This window comes from Pelecanus crispus, chromosome 2 (genome assembly GCF_030463565.1).
Source record: "Pelecanus crispus isolate bPelCri1 chromosome 2, bPelCri1.pri, whole genome shotgun sequence".
NCBI classification, from domain to species: domain Eukaryota; kingdom Metazoa; phylum Chordata; class Aves; order Pelecaniformes; family Pelecanidae; genus Pelecanus; species Pelecanus crispus.
In genome coordinates this window covers 87,057,881-87,084,646 of record NC_134644.1, presented here as the reverse complement: position 1 = coordinate 87,084,646, position 26,766 = coordinate 87,057,881, and the positions used below count along the sequence as shown (strand labels likewise).

Here is a 26,766-nt window from a genome sequence, read left to right as displayed (position 1 = left end):
TTCTGATCTTTTTTTTTTTTGACAACTTAACAAAAGAACAAAAATGAGCTGCTGGTTGCATGCTGATAGTTTTTACAGTCTGGGACTTGAATTCTTATTTAAAATGTCCAATTCCCAGACAAACAGGTTTTGCTTTTTTTTTTCTTTTTGTTTTAAGTTGCAGTTAAATTCTTCTTGCAAAATCTATGACCATTAATTTTACAGATCTGCACAGTTTTGTAAAATGTGTCACAGCTGAAGCATTTGTTCATGGGGGGAAAGATGCATTTTTTTTTCTTACCTAGCAGGATAATGATGCAGAGGAGAATGGCAACCAGTGCCCCTGTGCTGAGGCCAGCAGGGAGGAGCAAGGCCTCAGCGTTGCAGGACTGCATGTTCCCCCGGCTGTCACAGGCACACACTCGAATGGTCAGCGTGCCGGTGCTGCTCTGGATCGGGTAGTCATTGTCTGATATCACCACTGGTAGAAAGTAAGTACTTATTTCATGTCGACTAAAGCCATTCCTTCTTGTCAAAATTCTGGCAGTGTTATCTAGATTGATTAAAATATACTGTTGTATAGTATATGAATATAAAAAGTGTATCATTTATAGTACATGCAAACCATCATATTTTACATTACTGGTAGCATTTTGAAACATTACTGATATCATAGCGATATCTCTATTTTCCTAATGACATTTCAATTTGATCAGAAAGCTATTTATAATCTTTTATGTACATCTGGCCTGCACCTCTGTGCCTCTGCAGCACCTTTGAGTGTGATTCGAAAAGAGGATTTCTCAAAGTTTAAAATGTTTTATAGATTAATGCATGCAGTGCATGACACAGTTCCAGTTCGGGGCTAAAGCCCTGAAATGAAGTGGCCAACTGAGAAAAAATAACCTTCCACTTCATGCTGTTCAACAAGCACTCTGTTTTGAAAGATTCTTTCTATGGCTCTTCTGTGACAACACTCATGGGAATGCTACCTGTAAACTCAGTATGAGATTTTCCACACCAAAACACTTTCAACATACTGTAGAACAAAGAATTATGTACCTTAGGACATGGAGTAGATTTTTTGGGGAAAAATTGTCTTAGGAAATCAGAAAATGTGGAGGACAGTAAGTATTCCTGCACAGTTTTGAGAAATGAATTTACTAAACTGTGTTTGTAGCAGACATCTTAACTGTATGCAGTATACTTCAGCATCAAAAGCTGTTCACTGAGTGGCCAGAGAGAAGGGAAGGAAGAAAAGGAATGAATAACAGGGAGACACTATTTATTCTATTGTTAGGGCCACAACACTAGAGTTGCTAACTTTTTTAGAAGTAAAATTAGTAACTATTAGAAGTGAAATTTAATTTTCATCATACTTGTGATGTCTTGAGGTAGGTGGTTAGCTATCTTGCCAGCCAACTTCAGGCTGAATTAAAATAAGCCATGTGCAAATAGAAAAAAAAATAATTACAGATAAAAAAGAAATAACAAGGTCTATACCTCTGTACACTCAGGACCTAGTCACCAGGATATAATCTTTGTTTAAAATATTAAACGATATATTTTTTTCATAGTCTCTATGATGGGAAACACAAAGTTTTCCTTTATTGCATCCCTTCATTGGTTTTGGGTATTTGTATGCTATTTGTTTTCACTCAGCATCAAAAACTATGTGTCTGACGGATCTTTAAATACCTCTGCTGCTGGGGATTTTATAGCGTACCCAAACAATTTGATTTCAATTCTTCACTTTCCCTACTGTTAGAATTTTTTTCTTTATCTAACCTGAAATTCCTCGTGTTGTTTGCAGTCTATTACTTCCTGAAATCTTCATCAGGAAAAGAGGATTATTCCTATTGCCTTTATGCTTTTAACACATTTGAAGGCTGGTACCATGTCACCCCTCATTTATTTCTTCTGTAATCTAGAGCCCTCTCAGTTAGTCATACTGATAATGAAGGCCAAAACGGGTGCAAGTCCCCCTTCCCCAAGAGGATCTTCTGAAAATTTTCTCTGATAAAGAAAGATTGACAAAGGATCAAGAGCAAAGCCACAGTGGCTATGCACTCAGAGCCATTATTTTCACTAATGGTCACACAGAAGCGAAACACAACGGCAGGGGAGTCAGAACTATATGACAGAAGGCTAAAGTGAAAAATCTGAACTTGTCAGCTGAAGCAATTTTTTAAACCTTTTTTTTCTCCTTCAGTCAAATATTTCATCTGCTACTCACCCCAAACCAACACTTTTACCGATTTTCTTTATAATTTGTTTTATCCCATTTTTGCCATGACAATTTTTGCCTCTCTTATACAGATGAAAATGCAAAAGTCCTAAACCACAAACATTCAGGTGAAATTATTATTCTTGCTAGCAGTCGCTTCAATGGCTTCTCTATGTATTGATAGACTTCAAAAGCAAATATATTTCAGAAATGTATGCCAGACAGCAAAGATAAAACTTCTTCCCTGGAACACGCATGAATTTTACCTTCATTATCCTGAACAGTGAAGTTGGGGTTAACAGCAGCTAAACTGAAGAAAAATTTTTGTCCACCAAGGGGGTCATCTTTGTCTACTGCACTTATGGTTTGAATAAGCTGCAGGAAAAAAACCAAGCAAACAAACAACAAAAAACCCAAATGCACCTAGGTTTTTGATACAGTTGTCTGATTACTTTAAATAGACTAGAAGAATTAAGACAACTTCATATTCAAACTATACACATATTGACTTAGTACCTAATCTGTAGAACATAATAACTGAACAAATGTTAAACAAGCGTATCATGTAAGTTTTTCCAAGAGCATCCATACATGTTTCACGTCATGGTACATGTGCGTGTGTAAAATGGCAAGCTTCTACCTTAGTCCTCCTCTATTTCTTTTTTTCAATACTTACTTATATATTTTTGTAACTACAAAGAGGACAAAACTTGCCAAAAATTGTTTTATCTTCAGTCTAGGTAATTTGTATTCTTCATCTCTGATTGATCATTTTAAATTCAATTCAACACCTAAGATGGGAATTCAAAGGATATTTTATATTTTTGTGATACAAATGGTATTTTATCTAATAGATGTTGCTGATAGGTAAGTTAAAGTTTCAAATTATATTTCAAAATAAAAACATTTGTTTCTAAGCCACGAATTTTCTATGTATTAGTATAGCAAAATACACCAATAAGATTCCTGAGATGAAAAATGCCAGTTTGATTATATATATATATATTTCAACTCTTGCAAAACATTGAAGCATACTCTACAGATGCACAACCTCAGAGTGGGATGAGAATCTGGTGTCACAATTCTCAGAGTAAGCTGCATCAGGTGAGTTCAATACTTGGATTGACTGCTTTCTGCAATGCCTACAAAAAAAGTTTGGGTATTTTGGGGCGAAGTAAGGACAAGCACTTTATCAACATTGGTTTATGTCAGGTAAATGAATGTGGGGCTTGTTTTCACTGAAGTTTCTATACATAAGGGTGGCAAAATGTCATTTCCCAAACAAAGAACCGTTTTTGACATCTCGATTTCTTTATTTCAGAGTGTTTTTTTTATACTGTAGCAAAAAAATCCCTGTACCTATGGCTGAATTTTTGTGCATGCATGGATGAATGTTCAGTTATGTTCTTAAGTTTAACTTCCAAAAATAGGTTAACCTTTAGTCTAGGTCATTTTTATTCTTCATTTCTGATCCATCATTTTAAATTGCAGTGTTTTTTCAAGCATGGAATTACATCTAATTTTTGACACTGCTCCTTCCCTGTGGCATACTTGTTAAACCCTGTTTGTTTTTCCTCTTCCAGTTCTTCCAAATACAGCCATTTCTCTTCATATCACAGCTTTTGTCAGGACTGATCACCTTCAACATCAACAATGCAATGTACTCCTGTTTGCCTTAATAAATGCATGATTGACTCCCAACTTCAATCTTGTCCATCCAGAATACAGCAACAAATTTCTTCATGAGACAAGAACTGGATTTCTTTTAATACAGCAGCTTGCTTGCTTTCTCAACTGGAGTTTTGTCTTTCTCTAAAATTGTTTTTTGACACAAACCTCCAATAACTTACTGGATGAACAAAACAGGTAATACAAGCACAGAATATTATTTGTTTTTAAAGAATGAACCTTGTAATTATTTAGCCAGTAATTAACAAATAAATCTTTAGAGATTTTTTCAAAATTAAGTCAAGAAAACATTAGTCCACTTTGCTTCACAAGTGGAGATCATGAATGCAGTCAGTTGTTGGTGTTAAATTGATGAAAATCAACTCCTCCACTTCTGAGTGTCCATACCCATAGTTTAAAATGAGTATGTAGGATTTTTTGTAACCTAAAATCTTTTCCAGTTTACAGGGATTGTTCGCCTACTAGGGCACTGCCAACCAGTGTCCCTTAGCGTAACAAGAAACAACAAAAAAAATCTCCTACTAATTCCCTCATTCATCATTTGTTAGAATCATAGAATCATTTAGGTTGGAAAAGACCTTTAAGATCGAGTCCAACTGTAGAACTCACACTGCCAAGTCCACCACTAAACCATGTCCCTAAGCACCACATCTACATGTCTTTTAAATACCTCCAGGGATGGGGACTCCACCACTTCCCTGGGCAGCCTGTTCCAATGCTTGACAACCTTTTCGGTGAAGAAATTGTTCCTAATATCCAGTCAAAACCTCCCCTGGGGCAACTTGAGGAGATTTCCTGTTATCCTATCACTTGTTGCTTGGGAAAAGAGACCAAGAGCCACCTCTCTACAACCTCTTTTCAGGTAGTTGTAGAAGGGAGGTTGTAGCGAGGTGGGTGTTGTAGCGATTGGTTCTCTGGGAACTTCTCTGTTCAAATACTGATCACATTTAACCTTATGGTACATTTTGCAAGCAAATTCAGCTAATTTGCTTACATCAGGGATAAAAAAACCCCTTGCTTATGGTTTCTTGTTGCAAGCATCATTTAAATATTAAAATGTAAGGGTAATTCAAAAACTCCAGCAAACATTTGGCTGACTAAATGTTATGCAGTTTCAAGTTACTTTCTGATACGTTTCTTTAAAAGGCAAAGTTTTAAGGATAGTCCTAGTGAAACAGTGTGTTTAGATATATTGTCACATTTACAGCACCTCTAAATTAAATTGTAAAATACATCACAAACAAAAGCGTGATTTCTTTTGCTATTCTGAATTAGAACCTAAACTTTTAAAACATTTGTAAATTTTTTTGCAAATAAGGGTATTATTGGAAATTCACATGGGAAGTGCATTACTAGCTCATTTTCAAATGAGGCCACGTACACATTCCAATAAAGCAAGTACTCATCATCTCCTGTGTAAGCCTAGAAAGTTCTCCTTGCAGTATCGCTGGTGCACTTGAGTTCCTCCTGCATGTCATCACAAGGAACATGCTATTCACCAGACTGGAAGCTCAGTGTGGATGAAGTTTATTTAGAGTTGGCCTTTGACATTTGGAGGGAGCAGCATCTTCTTGTTAACTTTTTGAAGCACTGCATGAACTTTTGTGCTCTTTCAAGGCCTGTACATTAAGTAAGCTTCAGATAACACATGGACACAACACATAAATGAGGAAGGGGAAAGCAGATTCCTCCTGCATTGCTGGGAGGCAATAAAAGTACAGCTGTAGGTCACAGTCAATGATATAGGTTGTTTTGGTGATTTCTTTGCTTGCCTACTGCATCTCTTTTGCAGACAATTATAGCAGTATCACAGGTTTGGATGTCCTAAATAGGACATATTTGACCTGCTGATTGTTAACTTTAGCAAAAAGAGTTATCCCAACTTCTGTTTGAGAGTAGGTTGAGATATGGAATCCCCCTCAGCTGCATTCCCCTTTTTTTTTGGGGGTGGGTGGGTGGGGAGCTGGGGAGGAGGGGTCAAAATAGCTCTGTTGTACTTGTTTCCTCCACTCTCCTCTATTTCACCAGTTGTGATCAATATGAAGGTGAGGAGATACTGAGGATCCCAGTGCCACACAGGGAATTTTGGTTTCACAATTTTTTCAGACTAGCCATTTGGACTCTAACAGTTCTGCCTCTTCTCCAAGACTTGTCTAATCAAGACTTGGGTTGGAGTCAGACCTTTCCATCCCATAGTATTTCTTTTGGACAGTTCTTTGTGTTTGACTCTTCCTTTTGTTCCCTAGTGCAAGCAATTGCAACATGTGACAGAAAGTGTTTCCTAAGGCTGATACACTATACTATCTTCCGGACTTTCAGTGTATTGTGCTTGCTGCTCCAAGTCTTGTTCTTCTAGCATTCCACTCTCAGCCATCTTGGGGCACCTTATGGGGCACCTTATGGATCTCATGAAGGTGGGTCTTTGTTCACTAAATTTTTAATTATTTTCACACATCTAACCACTTTAAGCAGACTGTACCGCAGTCTGACAGGTAAATCCAATGACTCTACAATTTTTATCTGGTTATTACCCAGTTGTTTGTGGGCACAGAACTGACAGGAATAATTAAGATTGTAACTAGCCATGGGAGCTGTTTTTCAAGAGTTTTCCCTTTTGCACTGTTGCTAGGCAGCCACTTGCAATACTATCTGTGTTTTACCAAACCTGGACTCATTCTTGAAGCTTCAAGGACTGATAGAGCCTTCAGTATACTAGTTTTTAGCCATTGCTTGCTTGACTCTGAACCTCTGGGCTGTAATTGATGGCAGGGTAAGTACTTGGAGTCTCTTAAATATATGCAAATCCACTTGAAGAAAAAAGAAACATTTCTTACTTGGTACACCTCTTTATTTGTAATCAATATGTACATTAGCAGCCTTTTTGCCTTTCTCAGTGGCTTTCAAATATAAACCTACAATTGAGAGGAACTGAAATGGCACAGAGTAAACTCTTCCTTATAGGTCATCTACCACCCAGTGTTACATTGTAAATATAGGCAACAGTTATTGCAGATAATCTGCTACTGTTAACGTACATATTTTTTTTTTTATTTCTTAGTAAAACTGAACAATACTGAATCATTAAATGCTTCAGTCTATACCATTTTGTACTGTGTTTTAATAAAATGTAATTAAAGAAGCAACAGTAACTATCCAGGAAAGAAATACTTAAGTCTCATTAGAAAATCCTGTTTGTTTATAAGGGACCCTTTGAAGGAGGAAGTAAATATGATTAGCTTCTACTATCCCCCTTCCTTTCCATGAGAAACCAATTTAACACACCAGATTTTTAGAAAGAAAGTGACAGACTACAAGAAAATAGCTATTTGTCTGAAGAAGTTTAGAAGTTATCAATACTATTCCAAATATGGAAATCTGGGTAGTCTTTTGTTTCCCTGGAATTGTCATAAAATTATTCTCCACAGCCTTTATAGCTAAAGGATCAATATTGGTAATTGTACTGACATGAAACACTATTAATAATCTAAGGGGGTTCTTATATTACATAATGTATACCACTATGTATGTGATACTCTCATAAACTTATTTAATGTTGGAGTAGGATGCTTATTCCTGCACAATTCATCTTTGTGCTGGGTAGGTCCTCTTTGAGCATGAGTTCTATCCAGTGTTTAAGGAAATGTTTGTTTTTTCTAAAACACGCTACATATTTGCTTTTAAATTCTGTGCAAAGAACAGAAAATACAATTTGCTATTAAGAAAAAAACCCACAACTATTTAGAAACCCTATATTGATTTGCATTACCAAAACTTTCTCTTGCCAGAGTGAAACAAAGTAAACCACTGAGACTTCCTGAAAAAAAGTAAAGCAAGAAGAAAATTCTGATACTACTAAAAACACTGGAAGCTATAAGATCTATGGAAATATACTGAAGGAACTAAAGTAAGAATAAAAAGATGGAAGAGGAAAAGAAAATAACATTCAAGTAAATGGGCCACAAATTGTAGTATGACAAAAGAAATGAGGGAGGTGCAAAAAAGAAAGATAAAATAACACTTCAGGATCAAAGGATATAAGAAAGTTCTATAAAAAGCACCTAAAAAAAGGAGGGAAAGTGGAATTCCTAGACAATAAAACAGCAAGGAATTTTGTTTTTCAATAGGTACATATTTTTTTTAGTTATTTTTTCAATAAAAGGAATAATGATTAGAAAGACGCCTGGTGAATATAATAAGGAAATTGCTGGAAATATGTAAGATTTATAAGCCATGTTTATGCAAGGTTATGGGGGAAAAATATCCCTGCTAAAGTTTTTTTATGGGCCAAACGAGTTGATAAGAACAGGAGCAACATAAAAAGGATTCGTTCAAGAAACCTAGTGTGTTTGTATCATCTATGCTGAATTAAGATACAGGAAAAAGAAAAAAATAATAAATCATTCATATTTTAAAATGTCTTTGAAAGAGAATCCATGATGAGCTAGACTGATTTATATAACACTGGGACATGTGAAAAGGGAGTGGGCATGTGTAGATTTGGTAAAGTGAAGGCTAATAACAGCAAGATTGTAACAAGCATGCTTGGAGACCCAAGCAGACGAAAACACAACTTTCCTCACTACTTCTGAGGCACTGAACGGTGCAGGGAACCATGCTGTTTACCTACTTCCTACCTCTGGCCCAGGCAGGCAGTCCTTCGGAGAAAGGACATGATCTTTGAAAGGACCAGAACGCTGATGTCTCAAGTAACATAATGTCGAGGTCAGCTAGTAGGGAATGAAATACACCCAAGGACAAAATGTTAGATAAAGCAGAAAATTACCACTCACAAAGAAATACTTGGGCAGCAGAGCATGGAATTTGAAGCGAACCAAGAGTACATGAACTTTAAATGAACTACGCTCATTTGCATGGAAAAACCACTCCTCTTTGCCAAATTATTCCTGTCTCCACGTGAAGACCCTTATCCACTGGGCCTGTGGAGTGAAATTATGGAACATTGTGTCTTAAAACCAAGGCGAAGAGACTAAGAAACAATGATGGTACAATATGCTAATATAAGGAGCGATATGTGGCAACGTAAGTATAAATATGTTAAAATATTACTGCAAGGGTGTGCTAGCTTTGTGGAGTTACCACCTAGCACCCATCTCCGTGCAGAAATGAAATTAAATCAGTATCTTGATTCAGTGTGTGAACTGGATTATTGCACACTGGGTAACAAAATCCCTTTGTGAGACAACGACACTGGCCACCCATGACGGTGTAGGTCTGTTGATGCAAGGCCTATGTGATTTGGTATATGTTTGTTCCTCAATACTTTTAAATTTTAAGTATATAACCCCGCAGACACACATGAGTATATATGTTACAATAACCAGAGTAGGACAAGATGGTGAACTGCCAAAGGGAAATAAAAGAACACTAAACAGTTTCCCATTTAAACATGAGAACATACTTGTGCCAGGTGCAGGTGCCGGCGGCGGCAGCAGCAGCAGCGGCGGGGGGGTGGGTGATGCCGGGCGGCCCCTGCGAGGAGCGGCCGGGGCTGCCCCGCACCAGCCCCAGCCGGTTCCAGGCGGTTCCGGGCGGCTCCCAGGGCCCCAGCGCAGGGCAGGGCCGAGCCCCTCAGCCCCGGGCGGGCGCCTCGGGGAAAGCCTGGGGGAGGAAGGGCAAAAGTGCAGCTGCCCGGCAGCCGGGGCTGAGGGAAACCCTGGGAGAAACAGCCCTGCGAGCCCCGAGGGGAGAGCGGGAGGAGGGCAGGGGGGGCCCGGGCGCCCCGGCAGAGGTGCCCCTGCGGCCCCGGGAGGGACCCCGCTGGGACAGGGGTTTCCCTGCAGCCCGGGGGAAGGCCCCAGGCTGGAGCGGGGAAGAGCCCGAGCAGGGAGGAGCGGCAGAGGGGGCTGCTGGGGCTGGCCGCAGTTTTCCCCACCGCCTGCGCTGCTCAGGGGTGGGGAGCAGGTAGAGGAGTCAGAAGTGAATGAGAGCCTGAGAAAAGGGGGAGGGGAGAAGGTGTTTCCTTTTTTTGTGTTTCTTACCTTCCTACTCTATTTTTAATTGATAGTATGTTGACATGGACCTGCTGGAGCGGGTCCAGAGGAGGGCCACCAAAATGATCTGAGGGCTGGAGCCCCACTCCTACGAGGCCAGGCTGAGGGAGTTGGGGTTGTTCAGCCTGGAGAAGAGAAGGCTGCGAGGAGACCTTATTGCGGCCTTTCAGTACTTAAAGGGGGCCTACAGGAAGGATATGGGGACAATCTTTTTAGCAAGGCCTGTTGTGACAGGACAAGGAGTAATGGTTTTAAACTAAAGGAGGATAGCTTTAGACTCGATATAAGGAAGAAGTTTTTTACAGTGAGGGTGGTCAAGCACTGGCACAGGTTGCCCAGAGAGGCGGTGGAGGCCCCATCCCTGGCAACATTCAAGGTCAGGTTGGATGGGGCTGTGAGCAACCTGATGTAGTTAAATCTGTCCCTGCTCACTGCAGGGGGGTTGGGCTAGATGATCTCTAAAGGTCCCTTCCAACCCAAAGCATTCTATGATTCTGTGATCCTATGAGATTTCGCCTAAGTTGAGTCTGCTGTGCCCAGAATGGTAACTGGTAAGTGATATCCCTGCCTTTATCTCAACCCATTTTCTTTTTAGTCTTATTTTTCTCCCCTGTCCTGTTGAGGAGGGAGGAGGTGGCTGGATGGCTACCTGGCTATTGTCCAAGGTCAGCTCATGCCTTCTTTTCTTTTGGTAGGTCATTTAGAAAGGGGCCCTCTACTAACCATTACTATAGCGAAAGTAAGTATGTAGAAAAAATACACTCAGTTTCCATGCATATTCTCTAAATTCCCTTTAAAGTAGGACTGACTTCTACTTTCTACACTGATTCCTGTCTTTTACGTTAGAGGATCTTTGGAGGCTGGCTGCTGAGTTGCCAGAGTTGTGGCAGCTGAGCGATGGCAAAACCAGCTGGAATCCATCTGCCCAGATGCCCCGGTCCTGGGTCTTCCCACCTGGGAGTAGAGGACAACTGAACTTTCTGGTGTACAGGGCTGCAGCAGTGTGAGCATTTCACTCCTTTCTTCCCCTCAACTGCTGCCAAGTCAGCCCTACATAGCCCGCATGAATGCCTGTGTCCCCTTTATGCTATCACACCAAGATTGTCCTCATTTTTGGGGGGCTGAGAGATCAACAGTCATCAAAATGGCATTCTGCCACACGTGCTGCTTGTAGCTTGTAGCTTGAGCTTGTTGGAACAAGGTATTCACATTGTTTGGAAGGTCATGGTACAATCTGACACCAACAGTAATAGCAAGCAAGAAAATAATCACAGGCCCTTTGAGTCACTCAGACCCCAAAAACACGTCATAAAAGGTACTCTGTGTGTGTGTGTGTGTGTATTTTATATATACTTCTATATAAATTGAGTAAATAGAAGTTTTAAGGGAAAATAAACTGGAAAACTCTAAGATTCATTAAAATGTTTGTCATACGAGATAGGAGATGTTTAAATGATACCACAGAACTTGTGACTGATGTCACATCATAATAGTTTCAGTGATCTAATGGAAGATTTAAAATTGATCATGGATCACATGTAATTATGAAAACCTAAAAGGAAAGAAAAGTAGCATAAATGTGGGAGGAACCAAACTCAGAGAACCATGTTCAGTATGTATTGATTAGATTCAATCCCTCAGGACAGACTAAATTCCAGAATAACAAGTCTTATTTATGATCTACCAGTAAGCAAGAAGAATATGATTACATTCAAATAAATTATTCATGTCATTCCTGTGAATTGTTTTCTTTAAACAATCATTTGAAACTCAAATTAAAAAAAAAAAATGGTTATAATTATAGTCCTTTTAGTAAACTTGTTGCTTCTTTCTGATAAATGAGACACTACTGAGCTCTATAACAATCTAAATAAGCATTTATGGATGCATGCACTTATTTAGCTTCTCATTAATCATAAATTATTAGTGTTGGTTTTTTCAACTTTTGAACTGACAGAATGTAAACAGAAAACCAGTGTATTGCAGAAGTAACTTTTATATTTATTTTTAAATTATATTGACCACAATATTCTAGGTAGCTCAGAAAAATAGAGTCCCTCAAAATATGCTTACATGAAAATATAACTGTTCTATTAAGCATTTCCTGTATCCTGTGTAGTTAGCAACATGGACAGAACAGATTCTAAAACCTCAAACAGAGTAAGATATGTGGATTAATGCATTCTGATTTTTTTTTACCCAGGAAATTTTCTGTGAAACTGGAAGAGGAAAATTCAGTGTTCTACTTTTCCAATACTTATTCCATATCTCATATTGGAAGTGATTAAAATATTATTTTAGCATTTATGGAAGACAGTACAACTGTCAGAAATTCTAGATATTTAGCCAGTGATTTCTATTTATCTAACTGCTTGAATTATCTTGTAACTCTTATAGCAAACAAATGCCCTTGTTCAGTACCTTTAGATATTTTATGCATTATAAATTTGTGCCTTTAATCCTTTGTTCTAATTTCCAATTGATGTTACTTCAGAAAGAAGAATGGCAACCTGAATCTGACTTTTGTAATACAACGTGAATGTCATACCTGTAGGACTCAATCAGTTAAGACAAGCTGGCACTTCTCCCACGTTCTATTCAAATGTGCTAAAACGATTGCACTGAGGTACTACTGCTACCATTTTAAAGGATTTATTATTGGCTGACTGTGCTCTGGGACATGCTGTGCTGTAATAGGAAACCATTTTTTTTTAACAGTTCTAATAAGCAGCTGCCTATTAGGAACTAGATATGAAGCACTGCAGTCATTTCACTTAAATTGAAGTACATATTCTGTAGCCTCTAAGAGGCAAAACAAAATATTGTGTTACCAGTTCAAAAAATGTATGTGATTCTATGATTTTCTTTTCAAAAGTTTTTGGTGCAGTAATAAAAGATAAGCCTAACAATCGCAAAAAAATAGAAGATGTGCATGTAGATGTTTGTAATCACCACCAGCATGGATTGAAATACATCTGAATTTTGCTATTTGAGAGTTACTGAAAATACAGATCAAACTTCTTAGTACTCTGCCAGCTACTAGGAAGAAAATTAACTCTATCCCAGCCAAAACCAGGACATAGCTACATGTAACATTTTACTTGGTGAAGATAACAGCAAAACTAATTATGACCATGTCTCTTGGACATGTCTAGTCAGGATTTAACAGTAGTGCAGGGTTAGGTAAAGAAAAGTGGTAATTCACACACTGATGCTGTTGTAATATATTGATATTCCACTCTAAACCTCACCTACAAAGCTACTTTGCTTTCATTTTTAACATTTCAAAAGCTATTTTGGACATGATTTCTCCCAAGCAACAGGCAAGAATGATCTATGATTGAGTGCCATAGCAAAACTGGATAGTGGAAAGTGTTTATCAAAGGCATACCTGTCCAGCTCTTGCATTTTCACAGACAAAAGTATCATAGAATACAGCAAACTGTGGGGCATTGTCATTAACATCCAAAATTCTTACGTAGACGGGTACACGAGTAGTATCTTTGGGGTTGTCTGACAGGAGAAGAAAGAAGAATGATGAGTTTATTTTCCTACTAAAATTTTTCTGTTTTCTTCCAAATTTCATGAGCAAGAGACATGCAAGATTAGGTATGAAACTGGTCAAAATTTAGCATACTAACTGATACCAGGCTAGAATCATGCCTCCTGAAAAATAAGGAGATGTTTTGCTTAGAGTAAAAAATAAATTAAAATCCTGGTATCCAGTGACTAATTAAGCTTTTACATGAAAATAGGGGCTGCAACTGTTAATAATCTATGCAAATACAGTATATTAAAAGTATGCCCATTATTATCATGACAAATTTGATTATTTGGTGGTTTCAAGAGTATTATTCTGCTGTAAGGTTTTGATTTTTATTTTTAAAATGATTTGTGATCGGTTTTATTTTACACAGAAAAGACATTATTGACTTTGTGCATACAGATTTTGAAAAATTTTCAAGCCTGACTTTCCTCTCTTGTGCCTTAATTAATAGGGAGAAATTCCAACAAAGCCAATGAAAGTATCCCCCAAAAAATCAGGTAAAGAATTTATTAGAATCAGATTATGTTTAAATTGCCTTAAAAAAAAAGAATGTAGATTTTCAGACCTTAGGTTACAAAACAAGAACAGTAACCTCCCCCTTGCCAAATGTCAAACCCCTAGTATTATTTAGAGTTTCCTATCATTAATTATAGGTTAATGCAGGAAGAATACAAGTGTCCCTGTTCCCACTTGCTGATCTAGTTGCCATACCAAGAATCTGAAATAATGCCTGGAAATAAAAAAATGCAGCTATTTCTTGTAATTCTGCTGGCTGGTAGCTAATACTATATGATTTTGCAATTTTAATGGAATAGGATAAGTAACAGTAGAGATGATTCAAAATTACTGATTTTTTTTTCCCCTTTTAAGCTGCTTCAAATAAAACAGTAAATATTTAGGAGTAGCTAGCATTAATTTAACATGTTATTAATAACACCTTTGCTAAAGAGTGTGATGTAGATCTTTTTGATGTCCTGAGTTATTTAAAGTGGCAGATTTTGGGCACTGTTTTTCATAGCCTTTTGCATTTTGTACCAACTTTCCAAATTAGTTCTAGTCTTAACACTGCTGTCCCATTGTGTCATGCTTCACAGGTAGTATTTTTAAAGGTTAAAGACCTAAATCAAATCTCTGCCTTCAGTTCTTTCTCCAAAACTGATGTACCTCTTTGGAGAATGCTAGCTACTCCAACTAGGTCCAGAATGTAAATTTGCTCAAAGTATCCTGACAAGGAAATAAGTTTAGCACTATGATATAAGCATACAAGGATACTAAGTTTTTTCATTATATAAATACTTCTGAAAAGTATTCTTACAACATTGGACAGCACTGAGCACTGTGAAGGATTGTAAGCTCAGGACCATGCATCGCAAAGGAAAAAAAAAAGGTTTAAAAAAAAAAAGTACAGCTACTGTGTGTGCTCAATACAACCAGCCTATTGCTCTGGACTGCAGAAATGGGGACAGGCAGGCTAAGAGTGGTTAATTGGCTAGACATGATGTTCCATTTAGTTCTCTGCAGTGTAGCTCTTGCCAGCCATGCTTCACTGCTGATTAGCAATTTTTTTTTTTTTTGACTGTTGTAGAATTAACCCTAAAAAACCAGTGTCTGAAAGCAAGTGATCCTCATTAGCTGATTTCAAAGATCAGACCTTTGTCCCTTAGAACATTTTTTGTCAGGCAATTAATCTCAATATTGTAGCAGATTTAGGAGGATCTCTGCTTTCTTCTTTGTATTTTTAACATGAAAATATCTACAGAGAGCTTATTTAAATAGTCCAGGAAATGCTACAGCTTAGGGATCAAACTGCACCTAACTTGTAATCTGTATTGATTCCAAGAGCTGTAGGTGTAGATACCATAGGAAGAGGTAAATGAAATTATTTCTAAGGAAATGAAGAAAATGATAGACACAAAAACTTAATTACCATCCTGAACTCTGCTTACTTTAACAGCAAAATCATGTCATTGTCCTCAAAGAAAAGGAAGAAAACAGAATTACTCCTGTGTTATTATTTAATTGGGTCACACTTCAGAAGTAACTTGGACATTAAAGGTCAGTGGTGGAAGTAGGGGAAGAAAAAAGCAATGAGGAGACAGCTGCTGTTAGCTGCCTCCAATTTACTTTCCCAGAATATCTAATAGAAGGGGGTGGGGAGGGTGGGGGCGGGAAGGAAGGGAACTTTTTTCTCACGAAGTCACAGCTGTAACTTTACAGGCTAAGGAAATCTGAAAGGAAAAAGACATAGAATTGGCTTACTGATTTCAGCTGCTATAACGCTAAGATTGTGCCATTGTGATATCTCACGGTCAAGTGGCTTAGAAGTATAGATGGACCCATTTCCAGAATGAATATTAAATATCCTGTCAAGGTCAGTGTGACGATCCAGAGAAAACCTAAATATGAAAAAGAAAGAACAAGTATTGTCAAAATGATAAAAAATGGAAGAAAGCATATGTTTCACAACAAGTCAATATAACCTTTAGGTTCTATACGTTACATTACAAAGGTTAGTTTTGAGAAGACACGTATTTAGTTTCTGGAAACAGTTACGAAAATTCTTAAGGTTAGTTCTGTAGAATGAGGAACAAAAATTGCAAGAATTTCATAAATATGATGCAATGGTGTAAAATTTGATCATCTGAGCTTTTATAAACATGTATGAGAATCATAAAAAATAAATCAGAATTTAAATATAGTAATTAAAGAATTGTTTTAATCCTGAAAGGAAAAGTGTCTTTGATGTACTCTTCCTTCAGACTGAGACTGACAGCTAATTTATGAGCTTTTCAAAAGTATGTTTATAAGCTTGGCTCTACACTTTAGGATATATTGATTTACTAGAGATCAAGTTAAAAAAAATCTCTGTAAAAATAAGTTCACCTGCAGAACTTTCACTTTCATGAATATACTGATGTCAAAGGACCTTCTGTGTTGCTATAGTTGCTATACTTCTGCAGGCAAAACTTCTACTAACACAGTATGGCAGAATGTCAACCTAGAATCAGAAAAATTGCTCTTTCCTCCATTTTTTCTAATATTTAACACTGCCTTCAAAGTTAGGATTGAACCTTTGATGTGGAATTAAATGTAAGATTTTACGAAGTACTGAACATTTATCTAACTACCTGGCAGAATTGGGCCAAATTAAGTCTGCTAGTACACTTGTACAGTACAGTAGAAACAATTGTTCATGTTTCTATGAACTTTTATGAGTCATCTAAACAGTTCATCAAGTGTATCTGTTTTTACTTACTGTACTTAACTAAATTGAGCCAAATGAAAAAATGCTGTAATATGGAAATTATGTCTGTAACATTTTGGTAGGATTTGTTTGCTCACTCCACCACACACAATAACACAAATATGTAAAACAAACAAACCCCCAACAAACAAGATGACACCAAAGTGACTACAAAAGCAAAACAAAAGGAAATTAGAACAGCCAAAAAAGACTTCTGAAAGTGCTGGAAAGAGTTGCTCAAAATTTTTTTTTTACTACTAGCTGACTATAATAACTGTTAGTTAAAATTAAACAAAAACATGCTATTTTCAGAGAGATCATATTTAAGACTGTTTGGCTTATACGATAAACATTTGATTTTACTTCATCCATGGAAGGAGTTTTAATGATGAAAAGAACTTATTTTGACAGCACTCTAGCTAATTTCAATAGGCAATAATCACTTCTCTAGCTAATGAGATTTATTCCACATTGTTTCATTAAAAATTCTATACCATTTGATAATAGCCATGAGATAAGCACATACTTTTACCCCATCATATTGCTTTTAATGGCCTGCAAATGCTACCAAAATTATTATTTTCAGAAAATATCTCCATATTCATTGAACAGAAATAGAAATTAGTGCAACAGGAATCAATTGGCACTCAATTTATAGGAACCCTAACATATAGAATTTTAATAAACAGAAACTAATATTTTAAAATAAACAGATAAACAGAAAAAAAAACCAAAACCAAAACCTGAATCAATTCTACAACCTGAAGCTGTAATATTTTTTCTTAATATCAGTATTAAAGTATTATACAAACTGCCCTAATTTCAAAATATGACAACTTTCAAAACACTTTAATTTAAATGCTAGCTTTTCAGTTCCGGGGTAAACACACAGTACTTTGTATTTAATATTGATATTATAAGAAGAAAAAACTAGTAAAAATTTATCCTAGGTAATTAATGTTTGAATGAATATACAAGGTTGCTTTGGAAGTTGAGGAACAGAGCAAATTAAAGATAATTCAATCTACGCTATGCAAATTGTTTTAAAGTTCTTGTCTTCAGCTAGATAGCATTAAATGAAAGCTAAAAGAAATGACTGTACTATGAAGAGCATTATCACATATATCTTCAATTTTTTTCTTCAAACGAACTAAATCTAGATTCAATAGTCCCTTTCAATTTTTTAGACATTTCTTTGCCCTTATTACTACTGGTTTGCTCCACTCTGTTAGATTATTTTCTATGGGAGAATGAAACAAACATCAACAGGACATAGAAAAATTATATAAAATAATCTTTAGGTTGCTACTCTGTGTAAATAATACTGAAGAGGGAAATACCTGCCACATTTCTTCAATTCATCAAGTTGTGTCAGAAACAAAACGAGCAGAAGTTCCAAGTTTGTTCTTTTTCCAGTCACAATTAAGAAAATATAACTACTAAAATCATCAGTTGTCTCATGCAATTAGAGTAGATAAAGATGCAATGCTAAGTTTTTAATACATTCTTAAATTTTAGAGGCTTGGTGTTATCTCCTGTCTTTTGCATACACACGAATCACCGTAGGAGAAAATTAGATTCCGTTTCATTTCCTAATCCAGTTTTACCACCTGGGCATCATTAAGAAGTATGTGGCAATTGATTTCAAAGTCAGTAAATAAGGTTCTTTTGCCAGAATGTAATTTTTGTACTTTGTTCGGTATTTCAGACAACACACATCCAACTTGGACAGCGTTGTCTTACCTGTTTCTTAAAGCTTATGCCTTACAGAAAACCAAACAAAAAACCCCACCCCAAAATATATATGTGTATATATATATACATTCAGCTAGATGTGATATAGCATGTAGCATCTAGTAGTATACATAGAAGTGATTTTTAAAGATATTAATCTTTCAGTGTCTAATTTCTTGGGGTATTTGAGCACACATAAAGATAATTTTATTCTGTATAGCAGTCACTCTGGCAAGCCTGCAAAGCAGGAGGCACCATCCAGAGCAGGTTAGATCTGCACTGCCTGCTTTCCAGGACTGAACAGAGGAAGCATTACAAAGCTCTGTTCCTTTCCTGGGCCATAGACTGGTTTGGCACTTTTTCACAGTGTGAAGCAAATAATCCTGAAGAGTCTACTTGAAATCAATGTGTGATTTTATAAGTTTTCTGAGGTTTGAAGTAGTAGAAAATATTTCGTGTGTCTCTTGTGTACAAGTGAATGGCTGTTCTCTGAGGTGTTCAGAGGCTTATGGATAGCATCATTCTCAATTCTGTCTATCTCTGGGACACTAATAAATAAGAGTAAAAAGCATTAGCATCTTCTTCCTGTGTACAGTATGTATGTGAAAATTCATGTTCTATTACTATTTCTCTTAATTTCTTTAGCAAACGATGTGTTTACAGAGACTGGGGCATTACCTTATCGGACTTGAGGCCGAATCAGGATCCCGTGCCATTACTGTTCCTATTATTGTCCCCAATTCAATATCTTCATGCACTTCAAAAAGGTAAGAAGATCTGCTGAAGACGGGAGGTTCATCTACATCTTCTACAGAGATTTTCACAATAGTTGTATCTTTGAAAGGCCCAAGATAATAGAAGCGTGGATCCACATGAGTATTCTCAGCTTCTACTTTCAAGGTATAAAGTCGTCTTGTCTCATAGTCCAGTGGCTAAAAATGAGGATGATGATAAAGTTTATTAAATTACATTACATACTGACAGATGTGGATCTATACACATAATGGAAACTGAAGAGGACTCAAGCCTTGTCAGACCTTGCCCTGGGTTGGGGGAACCCCAATACAGTTCAGATTTTCCACAGCATATGGATCACTTGCTCTAGTAAGAAATTTCCATTGGTTTTAGAGGACGTTTCTCTTCCTAAATATTATTTGAATTACTGTAGCACCAATGACAAAAAGATTTTCAGTGCAAATTTACCAATTATTTAGTGAATTTTGCAGCTGTTTCACAAGAATATGCATTTGAAACAATCGTATAAGCATTTAAAATACTTGAAATACAGACTTGAAATACTGACATTTCAGAACAAGGAACTTAATACTAGCATTTCTCAGGAAATACTATAAAATCTTGGATATTCAAAATGGCCTGAGTATCCTTATTGTCAAACAAATGTAGCTGGCCTTAAATATTAGGAATGTTTTAGGTTTCTTTTAAGGAGGGTGTGTGTGTCAAAGTTCTCTATATCTAGAGAAACAGTAAGAGCTTAATCTTGTTCCTTTTCATTTAATTTAATGAATCCAACATCAGAGATTTTTTTTGCAAAATAGATTTGACATTTTTGTCAGCAGTTCCTTTTTCAAATGGAATGAGGAAAGGTTCAGGTTTATAATTAGAAACCACTTTGGATAGAAAAGAACCTCTATTCCTTCAAATTTTTCTAACTGTCTAGATGAAAAGTGTTAGCTAATTAATGATACTGAGGAAATGAACCAAGCTGAGGATTTACCTTTCTGACACAAAGAAGACTTCATTAACTCCCCTAAAATCTCAGGGACATATCAAAATGGGTGGTAGAAGACTTGTTTTTTCTGGCTGCTTTTAAATACAAATTAATATTCATGAAAGTTGCCAGAGTGACAGCCTAGAAATTTAAATATTCTATTTCAGAGCAGAAGTATGCAGTCCAGTGAAAGAATGTGTTTCCTCGCTGCCCCAAACTTGTTTTAAAGAAGTAGAGCAGGAGGGAGAATATCTGTGAATATAATTGAGAAATGCAACACAGTGCTGCTATTTAAGCTAGATCTGAGACGATTGGTGTGTCTGCAAAGTGCAGCATGCTGCTGTTAAGGGATGCTGGCTTCAAGCCTAGAAGCAAAAAAGCCATGTTAGTTCTGCTTTATTCTAATTAGCTGGCTTAATTTGCCAGAAGGCACACCATGCAGATGTAGTTAACTTGCTACTAGTACATTCACATCCAGTTTGGACATCTCTTCAGGCTATGCTGCAAAATACGGATATAAAACATGTGGATTATACAGGTATTCCAACATATCACCAATAATGAACAAAACTGTTGCTCAAAATTGTGGCAAAGCAATTGTTTTGTCTGTGAGAACCAGTATAGAGAAACTTGTATAGAAAAAGTTCTTTTTCAGCAGGTATTAAATTCAGACTTAGTAATTTAAGGGCTCAGTAAAAGAACATCACCTATTTGTAGTTATTCACCATTGAAAACAGCAAAGACAATCAACATGGCTAAATAATAATTAAAAAAAAGAATATTTTCATAAATGAACAAACTGAACATTTCTTCTTCCTTGCTAGTTAATGCTGTTGTCTGTGCTATCCAAATAAGCTACTTATTTATCAATTTGAGAAAGGATCCTGGAAACTGCAAAATGTGTCAGATTGTTAATGACAAAATGAGAAGATCTTGTTCATTAGTATTTATTGGTGACATTTTTGGAGCTGCTGTGTTATAACTTATGAATTTTTTATGCTTGATCCAGTTATTAGGCTGTTTTTTCAACACTGTATTGATTTAATACAACAGCAGTCTGTGTGAACAATCTGAAGCAAGCAAGAAAGGAGCATCTCAAAAGAAGCCTTCACAAACTTCTAGGAAAAGAAAAAACATTGGGCTCCAAACTTTGTATTTTCAGTCCTTCCTATGTAAACTACAATGCTGACTATGAGCATAGAAGAGCATAGAGATTAAAAAGGAACACACTGATCTTCACAAAACTTACCTTTTCCTTGGTTGCCACTATCAAGAGGTGTGGAGATATATTTCATAGTAGTGTTTAATTTATTATTCTATGCTTAAGGAGATTTGTTTTAAAAGCTAATATAAATAGTGCGTTATGTTAGAAATGCTTCCTGAAGTCTTTAGAAACACATCTCAAAATCCCAAAGAAAAGGACTGAGGGACTTCTGCAAGGGAAATTGTTGAGGAGCAGGAGAATGGCATTTCAAAGTGTGAGATCTTACACCTCTGAAAGTGCTCTGAGATGCAAGACAGAGGGCAGAACTAAAACTAGCTCTGAGACAGGAACACCATCATTATTCACTGCTCATGTGTTAACCAGCTGACATGTTGGAAACAGGAACAAAACAATATAGCTTGCGACTCAGCTTCTGTGACTGTGTGTGTGTTCTGGCATACACTGGTCACCTAAGTTGATGAGAACCTCCTAGATCAGAAAAACCTATGTCTCCCAGTAGAGAGCGAATTGTGTATTGCTTGCTGAAGGAAATAGGTTACATGAATGCTAAAGAAGTCTGTATTTGAAATCACAGAGATAATTAGTACTAACACATTGGGGATGGTCCATTTTTTACATACTTTGCTGGCAATAATGCTTTAAACCTGTGCTATGTCTCAGATATTGTTACCACCTGTTATTTCCAGCTCATCTTAAAAGGAAATAATACTGTTCAGTCACTGATGGGGGATGCTTGCAAGTGTTAAGCAGTTAGAACTGCATCATATGATCTAAGCACTTTTTTCCAATGAACATTCGTGGCATAACGTTGACACCAAAATCATTTAGTGAATGTTGTTAATAGACACCTTTCGCACAGTTATGATGCCTTCCTGTGTGTCCTTCTGTGTCACAATATCAAACATATCTGTCCCATCACCATCTATAATTCTGTACTCTACTTCTGCATTTTTTCCAGTGTCTGCATCTGTGGCTTTGACGCTGCCTATGGCTGTCCCAACGGGAGAGGACTCGGGAATGCGGAGGTGGATGGTACCTGTCAAAGAGACAAAGAGCCACTCAGGAGCCCCACAAGCCATTATACATGCATTAAGTAACATTATGTCACACAATAGCTGATTACATAATTTTGTGTATCTTTTATTCTAGAGAACTTGCCATTTAATACTGTGAGGATGGGCAAAATACGAGGCAGAGAACTATGCAGGGGAAAACTTTAGGTAGAAGATTGAAAACAAAATCATAGAAGAACAAAATCATAGAAAAACAGGATTGAAAAGGACCTCTATTCTCCTATCTCAAGGAAGAATCAACTATGTCTGTACTATTCTTGTCTATGTCATTCCTGAAACATCCCCTGGAAAGACTACTCTCTTTTCTTTTCAGGCTTCACTCTGCTTTTTTTCCCTTAATACCTAAGGTGAATCTTTTGGGATACATTTTACATCTATTTTATCATGGAAGCAATACAAAGAAGAGAATCCTTGGACTTCGCTGGCCAATTCTAAGCACAGCTTTCAAAATTAGATAGTCAGATACAATATTAAATAAATTTGAATGACATCTTAATTCAGGGATAGGTTTTTGAAAATCCACAAGCAGGAGGTGTGCCTACACTTGTTAAATCAGTTAATTCATACTTAGATAAGGCTTATGAACACTGCAATTTTGGTTTTGTGCTACTTCTCCCAGCTTACTTGGTATCCCTTTATTGTGGTGTCATACAGCTGATAAAAAACGTAGGAATAAAACTGTCATTGTTCAGACATGCTGCAATAAATTGAAATAAATATCTTACCATACATTTTAGTATTCTATGTCCTAGCCTCACTGTGAAAACTGTAAATAAGGGTTGAGCTCTCTGGTCCCATCTGTCAGAACATATGGTAGGAAAACATGTGGGACACATAATGGACTATGAAGAATTCTCAGAAAAAGATTTTTAAATGAATGCAGATACAGCTGTCATTCCAAAGATGAAAGTTAAGTCATCAAAGCTCTATTGAAAAACACTTTCTTCTCTGGCTTTAGTTAAGTGTTCCAAGACTTGCTGTTTTACTTAGAGACTTTCTAAGGTAAGTAAAAGGAGTTAGAAAGATAGTTGTGGTGGCAAAGGCCAGCAACCACAACAGGGAAAAGTTAAACAGGCTACCCAAAAGGCAGCACATATATACTTCATTACAAATAAGAAATGCAGAAAAGTCCATAAAGGAAGTTATTAGTTTTGCGCAACCAGGAAGAGTCCTGGGGAGAGGCCAATGGCAAGGCAGTACGGTAAGGCCACTGGCAACATAATCTTATCATATCTTCAAGAAAGCACAGGTGGGTCATGTGAAGATTATCAGTGTCTCTTGATAGACTATATTACAAGCAAGCTACAGAGTGACGAACTGGTTTTGGTTTTGGGAACACTCACTGAAAAAAAACCCTAGTATTCATTGGGATTTTTGAGACTTTCTCCCATTCTACAGAACTAGTTTTTTTCTGTTCCATTATGTTATAGTTTGCCAAACCTAAAAAAACATAGCAGCAAAAATTCAAAAAAATTAATACATTCACATATAGTTTGTAATTAAATGTTGAATGAAAAATATTGAAATTTAGCTTCATACAATTTTACTTCTGCAGCTTTTGATATGAAACTGATACACAGCAACAGAATTAATACTTTATGGCAATATACACTCCCCATTCTATTTATATGAATTTATTTTTACTCAGTTACATTTTGGTGTTTCACTTGAGTGATTTATGTTGCATTTGGTCTGTCATTTTCATTACCTTTCTCTAATACCTAAATCTGTGTACATTGCTACGTTAGTATATAATCCCTTTGTAATCGCCTAATGGTTAAAAAAACAGAAGAAAAAATAGCCTGTGCTCCCATTTAGTATTTATTCAGTACTGTGTGAGACTATGGTGAAAGACCACTTCTTTTCCCCAATTAATATTTATATATTATCATTAGTTTTATGGTGTTTCAACTATTCCGCACTTTTTTTTCTGGAGTGCTTAATACTATATCCCCAAGCTATGCCTTGTGGACACTACTTTGACTCCTGCTGCAATACCCAACACATTAATTTAGTCTACAAAGTGGTAAGAGCTCATATCTTGAATTGCTAATAAGGTAGTGGAAATAGAGTGAAAATAACCAGAACCTATGATCTGAAAGATAATTTTACATCAAACCTATCCATTTATAGAAATCTCCGCTATAGTACGAGACACTTTGTTTTATTTTTTTTGTCACTGAAGACGTTTAATGCTTTGACTAAGTATGGGTTGCAGTGCAGCTTTAGACACTGTATCAGAACACAAGCTGCACCAAACTAGAATTATTCTTGCAAGACTCCGCTGTTAATCCTTTTCCTCTCACTTCTCTTCTTCCTCAAGGAGAGTAATTTAGTGTTTGCATTTAGTCCAGTGAGTGATGTTCTTTCATTTGTCTGTGAGGAATACAAATGGGAGGATCAAGGAAAGTAAAAGCTTTTCCATATACTAAGGAGACTGGAAATCAGCTGGAAGATTAAAGTCTGCACACTTGTGTCTGGAAATACTTCAGTCAGTCATAAAGAATGAAAAAGCAATCTTATTCATGTTTACCCTTCTTCCCATTTACTCTTGAATACACACATAATGTAAAGGTAAATATTTTTATAGAGTAATACAGGCTGTAGTCTCACAGGAGACATGGGCTGCCATAACTCAGATGCACTGAGTTTCAGTCAGACTCAGGCTCCTAAGTCCATAAATCAATTTTTCCATTTATCATTGGTCAACACCATCTCCTTACTTCTGAGAACACTTGGAAAGATTACAGTTGAAACAGAGATCCAACATCTGAGATCTTTGATGGCCTTTCTGTGCAGAACCTTGATAACATTTTAAATTTTATCATGTTTCCCCAGAAGAACAGCCACTGCTACCTATATGGTTTTCAGGAGATCTTTAAGAAGAGAAAAGTATTCTGAAGAGTCCTTGCTCTGTAATCTAAACAACAGAGGAATTAATGGCTCTTTTGGGGTTTTTTGAGAGAAAGTATGATAAAATACAATATGTAGAATTTTCCACAATTCTAATATGAGTTTCTTGTGGGAGCAGTTTAATATGTTATGAGACATTTTATTGAAACATGTAGCTGTAAGATGCTATTGAGTCCTGTGAAAACATAATAGACCTTTTAATATTTTTCCTGGTAATTTATAAATCTGATATGAATATGATTGTCTCACAAACATAACACACATCTTTTTTTTTTTTATTAATGGAACAGAATAAGAATAATTTAACTTAATCAGTGTAAATTCCAATAGTCTCATTGAACTCTGTTAAAATCGGGAATTGTTATAAAGTCTATTTGCATTTTGAGATTAAATATAAAGATTTTTTAAAAAGTCAATAGCTATTTTTACTTTCATATATCTAGTAAAATGAGTAAGCTTTATAAATGTTTTAGTTTTCATTTCCAGTGAAGCATACCTTATATCTAGCAAAGCTATTGGCAGAGAGAAGGTAGAGAAAACCAAACCAAAACAACAACAAAAAAGCCCCCATAAGAGTAGAACTAAAAGTTTCTTTACAGCAAAGGTCACATCTGATTGACACTGACATTAGTAGAAAAATGCATAGATATTTCTGGGATGCTACATCAGATCCTCAGTTGACTCAAATGTGATGTTGGACTGCCAGATAAGTCATGTAAAAATGGTCTAGAAAGTTGATTTCATCATTCAAAGTATTAATTTAACACACTGTTTAAGAAACAGGGAAAAAAAAAAGCATAAATGTGCATGTTTGATGCTTATATGCTGTTGTAAATTTAACTGTTGAAATTAGCTTTTCTGTAAAGCTTTGAACATGACACCTCTTTGAATAGTCTTCCTCAATAGATCCAGAGAGGAGTAATACAGCATTCCTCACCTACACAGCACTGGAATTACCATAATCCTCTATATACAAATGGAAAGAAGAAACATAAGAAATCAAAAAGTTGTGGAAATACAAAGAACATAAAATGACAACTTAACAATAAATTCTGTCCAGAATAGGGCCTGTGTGGAAATGCACAAACTGTAAGTGCTCAATTGTTCATGATTTTTCTATTTGGAGTGTATATATGAAATCAGATGATGATAAACATCTTAGCTAAACACATATATATTAACTACAATATTAAATTGAACAAAACTATGTACTGTGTGTGTACTGTAAAGAGCATGTTAAAATCAGAATCATTTGAAGCTGAATCTGTTATTTTGAGCTTGAAGGCTGATCATCAGTAACTACTGGATTCAGTAGTTATACAGAAGGAAAAATGGGTGGTGAGGATACTCTAAATCCTTTAGCTATTAAGTATGTCCAAACCATCTTGCACATAT

At 36.4% G+C, this 26,766-nt stretch overlaps 1 protein-coding gene across 1 annotated transcript in view; it reads right to left on the bottom strand.

Moving 5' to 3' along the window:
- LOC104035783 (cadherin-10) overlaps window positions 1-26,766 on the bottom strand; it is a 69,401-nt gene that overhangs the window by 1,092 nt on the left and 41,543 nt on the right. The window contains exons 5-10 of the mRNA XM_075706101.1: window positions 22,234-22,421; window positions 19,110-19,363; window positions 15,713-15,849; window positions 13,298-13,419; window positions 2,473-2,581; window positions 281-532 (exon numbers count right to left, since the gene is read on the bottom strand). Of these exons, the coding sequence (XP_075562216.1) occupies window positions 281-532; window positions 2,473-2,581; window positions 13,298-13,419; window positions 15,713-15,849; window positions 19,110-19,363; window positions 22,234-22,421 (1,062 nt within the window). The remainder of the gene's footprint in view (window positions 1-280; window positions 533-2,472; window positions 2,582-13,297; window positions 13,420-15,712; window positions 15,850-19,109; window positions 19,364-22,233; window positions 22,422-26,766) is intronic.